Genomic DNA, 15,156 nt, shown 5'->3' with positions numbered 1-15,156 from the left:
ACATGATAAAACTGGAAAAAATGAAAACGGTTTATGGAAACCTAATGGCAAATAATCTAAACAAGTAATCTAAATCAAAAGAGGGAGAACGTATTTTTCATGAATAGTTAAAGCCTGAATGCATTAACAGTATACAAAATCCTCTCTCCTATGATTACATCATTTATGACAATCATGGCACTATAATTTTCCCTGAAATAGCTGAGTTCTACAATTTTCATCATAGGAATTCTACAAGTCAGCACAGTGCACTATTGCATCTGATTTATTCTGTCATTACCTTGAAAAATTGGTCCTTCACATTTCTCCTCTATTATCACAGAATAAAAGATGTATATTAGACTATTTACTGCAGTAGTTTGGGATGCTCACACAAACACTGTCTGCACTCTCTTCTGAATAAATTTATGCAGCTCATCCACCTTGTCATTACAACTCTCCACTTCGTTTATTCAATTAGACACATGCTACTTTGAAAAGTCATTACTTGTCAAATGAACTCTTAAACATAATTTAAAGCCACCATCAATTTACCTTGTGAACAGAAGCAATCTTATATATATATTTATAATTATAGCTCTTTATATTTTTAGATGGATTACTTTACAGTAGTTTGCATAGGGGTTATTGGTTTTGTTTTGTTTTGTTTTTAATTTAAAATTAGGTACAATGACACCTTTTCCCTTGATTTGGTTACCTTATTTGTCTACCAGTCAGAAGCGATACACATCCTCTGTGTCCTTGCACTGCTGGCAGAGGAGAGGAGGTGGAGAAGTTGTTTTTAAGATTTGGTTTTCTTTCTCATTATCCTACTGTGATTTGATTAATAATAAATTAAACTAATTTTCCCAAGTTGAGTCTTTTTTAATCCGTGACGGTAACCCATGAGTGATCTCTCCCTGAGCTCATTTTGATCCGCAAGTCTTTTGGTTTGTTTTCCCTCCCCTGTCCAGCTGGGAAGGTGAGCGACAGTGTGGTTTTGGTGGGCACCTGGCATCCAGCCAGGGTCAACCCAAAACACTATATCCAACAAAGGCTGATAGTATTTGATGAACTTATTTATGCATATGTATTTATAGGATGAAGAAGCATGACATTCACTGTAAATCACAGAATCACAGAATATCCTCAGTTGGAAGGGACCCACAGGATTATTGAGTCCGACCCCTGGTCCTGCACTTGAAAAACCCAGGAATCACAGTACGTGCCTGATAGCATTGTCCAAACGCTTCTTGAACTGTGGCAAGGTTTGGCAATGTGATCACTTCCCTGGGGAGCCAGGGAAGCTCAAAGCATTTACCATATGCAAAATGTTCTATAATTTTATTTTTTTAAAATAACAGAGCAAATAGTCAAAAAGTTTGAATGAGAGACCTGAAGTGTAGGGCAGTGGAGTGGTAAAATGAGCAAGAAGAAAACGAACTCCTTACCATTCTGAACATCCAATACATGATGCTTATCCAATGTCCAGCCACCCATATTGGAGGCATCCAGTTCATAACCCTGCAAAATGGCAGTCCGCTTTTCCCAGAGAGTTAGATCCAAGCAAGACTCATACTCGTAACCTACAGACACTGAAATAAGAGTACATTTCCTCATTAAGTATAGGATCTTGTTCTGAAGAAGAGTTTAAAGAATGTGATTTCCTTAATCTACATATGTTTTTTTGCTCTCCTAGGCTACCTGAAAGTCCCTATGACATGTGCTGAAAGTATTAAACAAATCCTGGGTTATTAAAATATTTTTAGTTATTAAGAGTAAGTGGATTAGGACAGATACAGAGGAAAGCCCTTTTGTGATGTAAGTCAGATTGTTATTATTGTGCTTTCAAGTACATAGAGTATGCAGACTAAATATCATACTGTATTATTAGGCTGAGGGCTACTTCATGGGAAAGAACTAAAGTGAAAAAAGATAGTGGTTTCTTTTTCCATTTAAAAGGAATTTTTTTCTTATAATGCAATGTTTAGATTAGTATTTTTTTAATATGTTTTAATATCCATTGTTATTTCTCATTCTGCTAAGCATTTTCTACTTGATGGATACAAGCATTTGAGATCTGCTTCCCTATCTTCAAGACAACACTAAGAATCAAAAAAACCCTCCGTAACACATACCAACAGCTTCAGATAATCCATAGACTCTCTGATTGTATGCATCAGTTTTATCCCATATGAAAGTATATGCTAGATTTGGGGATGCAGGGAACCATTTTTGGAACAGTCTTCCCACCACTGCCACCATAAGATGAACCTTCATTAAATTAAATGGTATAACAGACTGGGTCATAGTAATCTTCAGTACAGATTTATATCCTGCAGCTCTGGAGCTCAAGTATGACAACTTCAAGTCGGTTCCTGGTATTGTCGTTTCTTCGTGAAGTACCTATGCATTGTTAAGAGAAAAATACAGTATTTGAAAGATCTGGAAATTAAACAGAACAATGCAGCTATCATAAAAGGATGTCTGACATAATGTTACATGACAATCCATTAGGAAGTATCATCTACATCTGGCCTTCACTTAAGAATGTAAGAAATTACAACCTTTCACCTTTTTTCTAAAAAGTCAAGTCTAAATTCTTCATTATACTGAAGTTGCTTAGTTGATAATTTCTGCTGAAGGGTTTCAAAGACATCTCCTTTATTTTTATGGGGGGAAAGGAAGCATGGAGGAAAGGGAAAACATCCCAACTGCTTTTTCCAAAAGCAAAAAAGCATCTTTAGTCTAAGCAAAAATTGCCCTTCTTAGGCTGCCATCCATGTCCCAACTGTGGATATGTAATAAAGGCTTCACATTTGAGTTGAGATGCCTAATTGCTTCTGTAGGAGCAGGAAGAACTTTTAGGTATTTTATTATTTCCATTACCACTGGATTGCAAATACTTTGAACTAGAGCATTCTTCCATTTATTTTGAAGACAGATAAGTAGGGTGCCTCAGGGAAAATTTTTTCCACATTTCCTGATCAATATTCACTACTCAGGTATCAGCTTATCACTTTCACTTTTCAGAGAGGCACAATAATTCAATTTCATTTTTAAAAGGTTCCTCCCCTCCCCTACCTTGTCTTTTCGTCTGAGCTGAGGAGCTTTTGTGGGTGATGGATAGACATGAAATATTTCTACTTAATGTAATGAGAGCCTATACTGTCCTATACCTCAGTCAGAACAGAAGCACTGCAGCTAGCACTTTGGATAAACAGCTTCCAAGTGTCCTGGTTTAATTAAAAACAAAAAAAAACCCCAAAACCAAACAACAACAACAACAAAAAATCCCCAAACAAAACAAACAAATAAACAAAGAAAAAAAAAGAGAGGAAAAATGTATCTAGGCACATTTATAAAGGTAATGTTTCCTTAGTGGAAAGAGAGGGAAAGGATGCTTGAAGCACAAGCTCAGAACCCCGATGGTTTTACAGGAACACTCTTGGGGTAGTGTATTTGGAAAGCTTTATTTTACTCTTCTGTGTCCTGGTCCTAAAGTCTGAAGACCAAACACTAATTAATACTAGTAGAAAGCAGACTTTAGGAAGCACTGTCACAAATACTAGGCTTAAGACTTCAGTGGGATCAAAACTTGGCTGCTAAACAAGTGCTGTTAGCTCTATGCTAGGGAAATCCTTGGATGCTGCTTCTAAACAATTGACTATATATCTTGAATAGGGTCAAGTAATGTGGTTTATGCTTTTGAGGAGGGCAGCAGGTGCTACACCATCCTCTAAATTAGCACTTTTTTTGGGATCTAAAGAAAGATTTATACAGTATTAATTATATCTGCCTCCCTCCCAATAACAGTATCAAAAAATTAGAAATAGTATTTTGACTTATTGTCTGACATTATAATTATTTACATCTGATATATGTAGACATAAAACTGTTGTTCTCCAGTGAGATTATAATAGAGCTGTAGGAAATAAATGAGGAATTGGAAGATACAAGACAAATCAAATTCAGATTTATAAATTCTTAATTCTCATTCTTTTAATATTTCTTTGTTACTCACCAAGAGCCTGCCATCACTGAGAAGAAATGACAAGCAGCATCATCACCTTAAAGGATGTGAGAGTGGCCTCATTTCTATTTGAAAATTTAGTCTGCTTTCCCTCAGCCTCATATATAGACAGTATCTAAGCCAGAGAACATGCGAATCTTTTCTACATGAACAAAAACACCTCTCTCTAGAGAGATAAGTGATTATGAAGACGTTCCTTTTCTGAGACTTTGAGGGAAAAGCACAAACCACCCAGGAACAAAAGATAAATTCCTCCTCAAGACATCAGCAGGAGTCTCATATACTACACATTAAAACCAGTCTAACAGATGGAGGTCTCTGTAAGCAAGAGTAGAAAAAGAAATAATATGCTTGTAATAGGACACAATTTAATGGACTTCACTGGTCTCCTGTTACGACCATTGCTTCTTTTACAACTGGAACTCTGGAAGAGCAGTGTTAAACACATAGGTGGTCTTCCAGTACTCTTGGCTGAGATAACAGGCAATAAAGAGGACACCTTGAAGTTTCAATTTTCAAGACATTCCACTGTGTATTTGGATTACTATCAAATTAGAAACTAGGACACTCATGCAGTTCTCAGCGAGGTTTAAAACAAAACCCAAACCCTATTATTAGTTTCTGCAGAAGCCTCAAATACCTGCTGGAAATCTGACTCATAACTTTCTTCTTTCCATAAAATATCCCCTGTAGTAACTTATTTTCTTGAGAACTTTAGAAATGTAGAGGTAGGGTTATGCAACTCAATCTCTCTCCCAGAATCAAGCATTACAAAGAGAATTAATCAGTTTAATGTTCATCCGAAAAGTTAAATCATCAGGCACAGCAGAGAGCATCCTATGGGAGCCATGACAACACATCAATTGTAAAGCAATCAAGAAAGTCACTGGGATAAAAGTCACATCAGGAATTGCCAACACAACCAAGCTGTCTGTACTTTACCTTTTCCAGATAGAGTATCAAACTATTTTCAGAAAGGCTGATACCCTAAGAGGACCGAATTATAGGCCAACCACCAAATTCTAATGGTTGACATTTTACTTATGGATGATCAAGCTTCTCAGAAGGACAGCTATGAAATATCTAACCTAGGGGACTGGATAAGGGTCACCTCAATTTTCACAAAGACAGTTTGTTGTCCTGAGAGTTCAAGCTTGTGTCTGAGTCACATAAACTGTGCAGGACTTGTCGTCTCTCATGGCCAGCAGGACTAAAGCTGTCCAGGCTCTGGAATGCTTTCCTGCCCCAAAATATAGCACGATTCAGGCGACATGCTCAGATGGTATTAAGAACTTTGAATAAGTAATGAAGTTAGGGGGGAAAATGGCTGCTGTACTACTGTGATTTTTTTGGCAAATTGAGCAACTTCAACAGAGATTTGAGGACAAATTTCAGAAATGAGTATAAATTTTAGTCCTAGTGTCAGTAAAAGGTTGTTTGCTGAGAAGTAACAGCTAAGGTGCTGCATTGAAATGGAACATCATCTTGGTTTAAGAGGGGTAAAGATGGCATTTTTAGATACAGCTAGATATTGGCAACCGTTGCTATTACATAAAGGTTGAGATTAAAGAATACCAAAGTTATACTTAAAGTAGAAGCTGAAACTGCTCATTTCAAGATACAAAAATGTTTTTTTTTCCTTTTTAAAAAAAGCACTTCCCTAGAATTGAGGCTCTTAAGTTAACTTACAAAGCAAGGAGAAATAAAAAGGGGAAAAATACTTGTTTTTTCTAGATTTAAAACATGGTTGAGGTACCACAGAGAAGAGAAACAGGAAAAGTCATACACATGTAGAAACCTAAAAATGTGTCCATAACAGAAAAAGGAGGTGTATATGAAGCCTCAGAAAGCAAAAGAGAAGAAAACCAGAAATTGTGCGGGAAAAGAAGGACACATGAATGAAGATATTTGGCTGTAAAAGTAATCTCCATTTTTTTCTCAGTACAAACTTGAAGTTGTGGAGATATTAGCTAAGTGAAACTAGGATGCAGCATCCAGTGAATGCTGGGATAGCTAGATATCCTATTATACTGCCGGTTTAAATGTTAAAATGGATTAATTTATTTGCTGAAAATTTGGTCAACCTTAAATTACCAATAATCATTGTTATTAAGTCATCAAGGCCCATACTTTATCCTGAATTCCTCTGGGTAAATAATTTTTGCCAACTTCTGCTGTATAGTATTGCCAGTAGTGAGAGAGAGTCTGAGGAAAGGAAACTTGAACATATAATTTGAAGGAAAACATTCAGTCTTCATTCTCCCACACACTTGAGGTGACAGAATCAAGCTGCTCAGGACTTGCAGAAGGCACACCAACAGCGAATAACAGAAGTTTAGGACAAGGAAACCCTCAAATATTCAATTTCAGAAGTGTTCGTTGTGACTCGTGGGTTTCTGTCAGACTACATGGTGATATGTGGCAAACAGACATTTACTGTATTTGGAAAAAGAGAGTAACAATATTATCAAACATGTAGAACCATCTCCAGCTTAACCTGATCTCCCTCATCTGCATGCAGTTTACTGTCTTGTTCCACACTGATCAATCTCAGCTAGTTAAGTCTAGGCAAAGCATGGTAACTTGCAATTAAAAGTAGATAAAGTTATGCCTAAGTAGTCCAAATTTAGTTAACATGTTATTATCATCCTTCTTGAATAACCATCTCTTGGGTCTGTGATCACCCCTTTACCACTTGCCTTCTTTTTTCAGTTTCCTTTCTTGCTGCTTCTTTGGCACAGACTTTAATTCCCCCTCTGATCAATCCGGGATTCATAAGCCACTAAGTACACTCTTGGAAATATTACGTTCAAGAGATGATGAAACACTTCAAGGGATGATTACAGCAGCACTCATTTTCACCTGCAGTATGTGATAGTGAATCCTGTCACATCACATGAACAAGGTGACTAATAATGAATGAAGGAACATGGGCAGTGATTTCTTTCTCTGTGCCTTCATCCAGTCTCCCACACTTTAAACTGGCATTGACTCTTTTTCATGAAAAGATCTACGGGAGTTCCTCTGGAGCTGAACATACAGTTTTGAATGGGATCTGGTTCTGCCTGTCTTTTTTCAGAATAGTGACTTTTCTGGGAGACAGATTGTTGAGCATTATGCATTTCTGAGGGGACCCTGATCTGGAAGGGGTACGTCCCAGTCATGGTTGTGCAGCTCCCACTTGCTGAAGCAGGAAATTATGTGTGCAATAAGCAAAGAATACAGAAGAAAACAGTACTTAAAGGTTTTTTTACATAATACTGGAACTGGATTTCTTGCGTACGTAACAAGAGTACCATTTTACCTTATCATAAATGACCTATTGGCACCAACTGCCTAGAATCCACTGAGAACATGATCTTGCCTTCCAGCTGGTTTCCTAGGGAAATCAACTTGACCCAACAGTCCTGCCTATCAGACCTCCCACCTCTTAACTTTGAACATGGAAACCAATTTCAACCACATTTGAAATAACAATAGAAATCTCTAAAGATAATTCAGTTCCTTTAGGTTTATTACAAAAAGAAAAGGTTCAGGTAGGGAAGAAGTAGTCAAGTTGGGACTCCTGTGAGAAAAAAAAAAAAAAGTCTGAATGCAGTGTGGAAAGGACTGGATGTGATAGATAGGTGGAATTACATCAAGGTAGTAGGAATCCAGACTTCATTAGTCCCACTGCTCATGAAATAACTTTGTTTACCTCGACATTACAAGTGTTCTTTAAAAATCTGTATTTTCTGACAGTCTTGTATTATTACCTTTTTCTTGATTTATACCCCATCTATCTAAGCCATTTTTCCATAATTTCAGGAATGGAATCTATCATCTGCTGCTAAAACAAGTAAATCAGAGCTGTTTTTCAGTGGACTCTGTTTTGCAAATACTTTCTTTTAATTGACTTGCAAGTATCAAAGGCACAGAAATGATAGTGAGGATAAAAGCAACAATTTTCTAACACAGTAAAGATTTGTATGAGTGTCTAGTTGTAATTTTCTTACATCTTTCCTTTAAACCTGCTCCTACCACGAATTGCTTAATGAGTTAGCTCTTTTCTTAAGAGCTCTGCATGAAAACATTTGAATACATTTTCTGTGTTTCCCTTGAAGAGGCAAGGACATTTCTTAGTGAATGGGAAAAAGAGTGCCCTATGTAATTATGACATAGTGAAAGTAGGGGAGAGAAAAAGAGAGAAAGGAAAGAAAGAGAAAGAGGGAGGCAGAAGGAGGACTGTTTCTTTCACTAGGAAAAGTTCAAAAATCAACGATGAGACATATATCACTTCTGAAATGCAACTGAAATGCTTAAAGAGCCAAGAGACTAATGGATGAATCTAATACATCTGTCTTAGAAAAATTAAAAAAAGCCATTCCAGCCACAGCTTTTTCCATTTAAATCAAGATTTTGATGTGAAGTCTTACTTTTGGTATTTCAAATTCTGAAGAAGTAGATTAAAATACATGGTCATTGGCTTGCCCTCAGTGCTGCAGAATTCTTTTAGTTTTTAAAAATCTGTTTAGGACTAAACAGAAAAATCGAACTATATGAGTCTTTAAGACAGAGTGAAAAACACCTTTCATTTTCAAATTCTGAGGTGCACTTCTAACAGGAGGGCAATCCAGAGTCAGATTTTATGGGCCAGGGCCTCATTGATGAAGATATTCTGTAAATTAAATGATGCAAACAAATATAAAACCAGACAGTGATGTACACCCAGTTTTCTTACTTTTCTTTTTCAGATGAAATTTTAAAAATCATCCCATAGAAAAAATAAATTGTTCTGAAAATAATCACATTGCAAACTCTTAGCACTTATTCAGAATTATTTATTTTTGAACAGTAGTTTGCATTGTTTTCATTACTGTTGCTTAATACTAGCCTGTGATAAAATTCTATTTATTTGAAGCACACCTTACCTGTGTCTCTGGGATGATAGGACTATCTTCAGGAGAAATTCTAAAGAAGGTGGATAAAGGTGATGACACAATAACGGGGTTTGGCCTTACAAATCCACTTAGATCACAACTAGGAATGTCATTCTCTTCCTTCTTCATGACAAGGGTATCCATGACGTAAAACACATTCCAGGGAATCCATACTGTGTGATACTGTGTCAGGAATGGTGATCGCTCAAACACCAGTGTCAGAGAGGCACCACCATTCGCTACCAAGTCAAACCTAGAAAAAAACCCCAAGAGGGCTAGCTAGTCAGCAAATTCCCAAAGCCATCCACAGCCTCTATTTTATGGATTGATTCTTCATTCCATTGTACTGCTCTGAAGGCAGAACGACTCTACTGGAAACAATGGAGAAATCAATTAAATTATATTACATAATACCGCACAGAGAGGATTGAGAGTTTGGGATCCTGCGTTTAAACTAAGCAAGCCCTTCTACTTCTACAGTATATAATCAGCATGTTTTACATTTGAAGAATGTACAAAGTACAACTTTAGTCAATCACTTTGTTAATGTCTTTTGTTTCCATTATTTTATTATTATCTTAGTTTTACAAGCAGCTCTTCAGTAAAGCCTTTGCTGTCTTTGTGACTTAGAAGTGCTTCAAAGGGAACTTACATTCCATCCTGGCGAGTGATTGTATATCCATAGTCTGGATAGTGTAGAAAGGAGACATTGACTCCAATGAGTGGCGTTCCATCAGCAGTTAATACTTGGCCTCTTATGACAGATGCAAGACTGTGAAAAAGATGCAGGATCAAATTACAAGCTTGTTTTTTTCATTCTCTTTTGAATGAATAAAAGCTAGTGAGTGAACACACACACATCCACCCCCCCCCCACATTTTATCAACTATCATTAAAAAAACATTCCTCAGACTCTAACCCTTTTACAAGTTCACATAATTTACATTGTATAAACAAATGCCTCAAAATCTACAGATAATAATTTTGTTTCAGTATTGTTGATTTTACTTTGGTTTATTTTGTCTGTACTGAGTTACTAAGACCAGAAATTCACTGAAGAATTTTAAGAACTTGTAAACTCTAGATGTTCTCACTGTAAGTCATAGCTCTGGCAGACTTTTAAAGAAAAACGTACTTTTCAATTAGTATCAAAGCAATCTGCAAAACTGCAGGGACTATGAAGTACAAAATTTAAAAGAGCAATAACGAACATTGGTGCAACAACTTTTAATCAACTGCTGTGCCCAAACGCATTAATGCTGTTAAATTACTGCAAACGCAGTAGCTCTAGTGTAAATCATCTTCTTTCACTCAGTGAGATCCCAGACACCTGCTTCCTGTTACTGGTTTATTTTCAGGTCATTACTGCTTCATAGAGCACCAGTCAAATAGTTTACGCAATTATACTGTCGTGCACTTAACAGTTCTATTACATTAATTCATAATTTATATTATTTAGAGAGCTCAGTTTAAAAAGTGCAGCTTTGCTTTTCCTTCTGAAGTGTTTTCATTGCTTTGATATATTTCCAACTGTGCTAGCCTAAATCAACTGGTTAAATAAAGATTTATTTAATCATTAATGAAGTGCCCTGTTAGAATACAGACACTAAGCATGGCAAGTACCTTCTGTAACCTACTGGCACTGGTAATTTGAATTTTGCAGGAAATGAGAAAAACCCAAGCAATTTCAAATATTAAGAGCAAAAGTCTTTGCTGGAAGTCCATACCATGAAATTTGCAGTCATAGTGGATCTTATCACATGAATCTCACACACACTCCAATTTCTTTTGTATTCATGAGTAAAAGATGAGTCATGCTCACCTCTTATTAAAAGGACTTTCCCCAGGTATGACATGAGTGCTGTCTGCTCCGATGAGAAAACTGATGCGGTCATAAAATGCTTTGGCAGCTTGCTGAGATGGAGACTGTTGGCTTTGGCTGATGATATCTTGGGGATCAGGTAGTCCACGACAATAAGGCTGGTTTTGGCAAGAACTCTGCAAACAGCAGTCAGGATCCATACAGTCAACTAGCCCATCTGTTGGCAGAAAGTCATATAAATGAACAAACTCTTCCTCCTGCCCCTCTGCATGAGAATGAGTCAGCCAGCAGAGAGATTAAAAAAATTATGTAGTATGAAAGAATACTCATAATTAAGATTTTAATGAATTCACTTTCAATTAAAGAAAGTGAGTTTGTTTCCACTGGGTTCTTAAACTCCCATGGAAATCCATGCAAACTGAATATACTCAGTATCATGTAAAAATTAAACCTATTTATTCAACACTTTTCTAAAAACAATTTGAACAAACCAGAAAATGAAGATGCTCAGGCTCTGCATACACTGGTAACTTACAAATATCAAACATTTCAAGTGGGTCTAATTAGCTTTTATGTGAGGTTATTTGGTTTGCTAGAGAAAAGTAGTAAATAACTTCCCCTCTGCTGATTCCCTCAAGTTTTTTAGCATATCTATGCTGTAAGTAGCTTTAAATATTTCACAACATTTATCAAGGTGGATTCCTTTATACCTTGGCAGAAAGATTTTGTTGCTAGTGGCAAAGGCAATTTCCACAAGTTTTTCACATGAAAATGTATGAGAGAACAAAATCTGTATTTAACATTTAGATTTTATTCTGAATAAACTGATAAGAAATGCTGGCCAGTATAAACAAGATTTAAACACATGGGTGCTTTTATGTTTATGTGCTGAAATATTCACATATGTGGAGCATTAGATCTGTCACATCACTGGAAATCTAATTTGGTGAAAGATTAAAATCAAGATCAAATTGATAACTACTAATTTGCTGTAAGTAAAGTTGTAAGGAAAACGAGCCTGGAAATGTCAGCTACAGGAAATTTCTAGATGAATGTAATATGGTATCACAGAGCTGATAATTGTTTCCCCAAAAGAACAGCAAGATTGAAATAGCTCAAACATTTTATTATTCACTTTAGATCAGAGAGGGAGCTTGCTTGCTGCACTAAACTGAAAAATACACCAATGCAGCACTTGGAGGAAGGCCATGACTGCTTCTCTCACAAAAGAATCTACCTTTAGAGTAAAACTTCTTTCTGAAGGGAAAAATATCATCCATTTTTGTTCAATCACATGTTGAAAGAGTGTAAGTAAACAGAGATCTTCTAAAGATTTTCTTCTTAGTATTGCTGTGCTATGTGGATCAGTGAGAGGATTGGCAAGCTAGTAAAGGACTGGGATTTCTGTTCTTTTGCACATCTGAAGTTCTTATTTAACTTGGCTGACATTGAAATCAGTTCAGGGAAAATAAAAGGGATGAAAAAGGCATCATTAAGTATATCAAAGTTTAAACTTTTGTATAAGAAAAGAAAGAACATTCATTTTTCCTGCAATGAGGATATGCCAGAGGGTCATCTTGCCACTGAGACAGACACTCAGGCTGGAGAAATGGGCTGACAGGAACCACACGCAGTTCAGCAAAGAGAAAGGCAAAGTCCCGCACCTGGAGAGGAACAACCCCCTGCTCCAGAACACAGCTTTGTGGAGAAGACCTTGGGAGGTCTGGCGGACATGAAATTAATATGAGGCAGTAACATGACCTTGCAGCAAAGAAGGCATCAACAACATTCTGGGCTGCATCAGGAGTGTTGCCAGCAGGTCAGGAGAGGTGATCATTTACCTCTACTTAGCACTGGGGAGGCTACACCTGCACACACAGCTCTGTGTGCAGGCTGGGCTTTCTGGTACAGGAGACATAGACATACCAGAGAAAGCTCAGTGAAGGGCCATGTAGACAGTTAAGGGCTTGACACATCTCTCCTATGTGGAAAGGCTGCGAGAGTTGAGACTGCTTAGGCTGGAGAAGAGAAAGCTCATCAGTGTGTACAGATACTAATGGGAGGGTGTAAAAAAGTCCGCCTTTCAGTGGTGCCCAGCAAAAGGAAAGAGACAATGGACACAGGCTGAAACACAGGAAATTTGGTCTGAACAGTAGAAAAACTTTTTTTACTGTGAAAATGGTTGGATATTGCAACAGGCTGCCCAGGGAAGTTGCAGAGTCTCCTACAAAACCCAACTGGGCACATCCCTGAGCAACCTACTCTAGTTAATCCTACTTTGAAAAGGGGGTGGGACTAGATGATTTCTAGAGGCCTTTCCAACCTTGAATAGTCTGTGACTCTTGTGATTTTCTAGTCTCAATCTTGTAAAATACGAAACCCTTTCCTAGCCAAAGTACTGACCTCCCTTGTTGGTTTTAACTCTAGAAGACTGGATCAGTGTCAAAGCTAGGGGTACTGAGAGTTAAATGCATAGTTTTGGGGTTTTATATATCTATATGGTCTCCCAGGCAATATATGGTGCAGTTGCCAAAGAAATGCTCAAATTTCTCCATTCATCTTTGTTAGTTTATAAAAAGGAAATGTACATCTGGAGTATAGTCTGCAGGTCATAAAACTGCATGAGATTGACACCTTCTGAACTAATCAGTTGGAAATGCATTTTTACAAGCCTCTCCACTAACATCAATCAGAGAAAGAATCTCATTTTCACCAGCCAAGATAGAGGGATATGCTGTTTGTTATTTTCCTGTGGAGTTTATCAGTAACTTGCCCAGGCGAGTGACGGATGGTTATGAATCTGGCTCCTTATAACTTGAGAAAACATTTTTCATTCTTTCACTGTACTTATGTGGCTAGAGCTATCTAGTACTGCTAAGTTGAGTACTCTATTGCACTGTGTGAAGCAGAGTAAAATTTCCCTTCTGAAATGGCTCTGCAAAATTATTGATGAATTTTGTTTGGCCTGAAAAATATGAGACTTAGCTCAACACTGGCTTGTCAGTTATATCACTCAAATATGACAGTGAAATTATAAAGAAAATAGAAACTCCTACAGGCAGCTAGGCAGTCATTATCAGTCTCAGAAGGCTATTTGTATTTTCTAGACCTAAGTCTATACACAGAAGACGTAATGACTACTTTATTGTTTTCTTCCTCAAAAGCTAAAGTCTAGCTGTAAAAATCTCGATTTTTACCTCTGCTGCAAAATGCACCAAATTGCAATGGAGCATGGTCTGTTAATAACATTGCTCATTTGGGGAGATTAATAAAACTACCAAAACTCTGCTCTTGTGAGACCACACCTGGAGTACTGCATCCAGCTCTGGGATCTTCACAGTAAGAAGGACATGGAATTGCTGGAGCAAGTCCAGCAGGGGGCCATGAAGATGATCATGGGGTGGCAGCTCCTCTCCAATGAAAACTGAGCAAGTTGGGGTTGTTCAGCCTGGACAAGAGAAGGCTTCAAGGAGACCTTACAGCAGCCTTCCAGAACCTAAAGGAGGCTTCCAAGAGCTGGAGAGGGACTTTCGACATGGGGAGGTAGTGATGGGACAAGGAGGAATGGCTTTACACTGACAGAGGGGAGGTTTAGATTAGATATTAGAAAGAAATTCTTTACTGTGAGGGAGGTGAGGCACTGGAACAGGTTGCTCAGAGAAGATGTGGACATGCCATCCCTGGACGTGTTTAAGACCAGGTTGGATGGTGCTTTGAGTAACCTGGTATAGCAAAAGGGGGGTTGGAACTAGATGATCAATAAGGTCTGTTCCAACCCAAGTATTTCTATGATTCTGTGATTAAATGAGAGGAGCCAAGACAGAGGATTCCCATGATGCTTGTCTAAAAGATAAGATATATCTGTGGGAGTGTTTGCTTTTGAACGGAGTAAAACTGCTGGAAGGAAGAAAAATAGGGGGACAAAGTAAGTCCTGGGTACAACTTCTGCCAGTGTCAAGGGCAGATGGCAACCAAGGACCTACATAAATCACATTCTTGGTAAATAAGTTGACTATATATTTATGTAACAAAAATCTCCAAGAAGTGAAATTCAGGGCCTACATAGGAAGAATATAGTTTTGGAGCTATGACTCTGGCCATCCCACCAGGACAGGCTGGATGACTGGCAAACTAAGGCAAGAGACTGGAAAGCACAGGAAACTGTTTTAACAAACCTCAGTTACCCTCATATTTTACAATTTTACTATTTTACAACAGGCTATGGACTGTTGTAATATGGATTCAATCACAGACACAAAAATGACTGCCTGTAGGAGCAGTTCATCAGAAAGGCCAAAAAAGCACAAGTAGCCCTTGCTTTATTACTAAACTGTGAGCAAGGACCTTGTTCAATGTTACTATTGCATAAGCATACCTACAGTGTACTCAAATTCAGCTTTCCT

The 15,156-nt window shown here is 37.6% G+C and overlaps 1 protein-coding gene across 13 annotated transcripts in view; it reads right to left on the bottom strand.

Annotated features, from left to right (window-relative positions):
- Positions 1–15,156, bottom strand: part of TENM3 (teneurin transmembrane protein 3) — a 459,642-nt gene that overhangs the window by 45,329 nt on the left and 399,157 nt on the right. For all 13 annotated transcript variants that reach the window (XM_017827399.1, XM_017827086.1, XM_017827468.1 and 10 more), the window contains 5 exons: positions 10,754–10,970; positions 9,584–9,703; positions 8,923–9,184; positions 2,118–2,385; positions 1,431–1,574 (listed from right to left, as the gene is read on the bottom strand). In XM_017827399.1, coding sequence (XP_017682888.1) covers positions 1,431–1,574; positions 2,118–2,385; positions 8,923–9,184; positions 9,584–9,703; positions 10,754–10,970 — 1,011 coding nt within the window. The remainder of the gene's footprint in view (positions 1–1,430; positions 1,575–2,117; positions 2,386–8,922; positions 9,185–9,583; positions 9,704–10,753; positions 10,971–15,156) is intronic.

Source organism: Lepidothrix coronata, unplaced genomic scaffold (assembly GCF_001604755.1).
Source record: "Lepidothrix coronata isolate B3197 unplaced genomic scaffold, Lepidothrix_coronata-1.0 Scaffold0, whole genome shotgun sequence".
Lineage (NCBI taxonomy): Eukaryota > Metazoa > Chordata > Aves > Passeriformes > Pipridae > Lepidothrix > Lepidothrix coronata.
The sequence above is the reverse complement of the archived record's forward strand: the minus strand, read 5'-3'. Positions and strand labels throughout refer to the sequence as shown.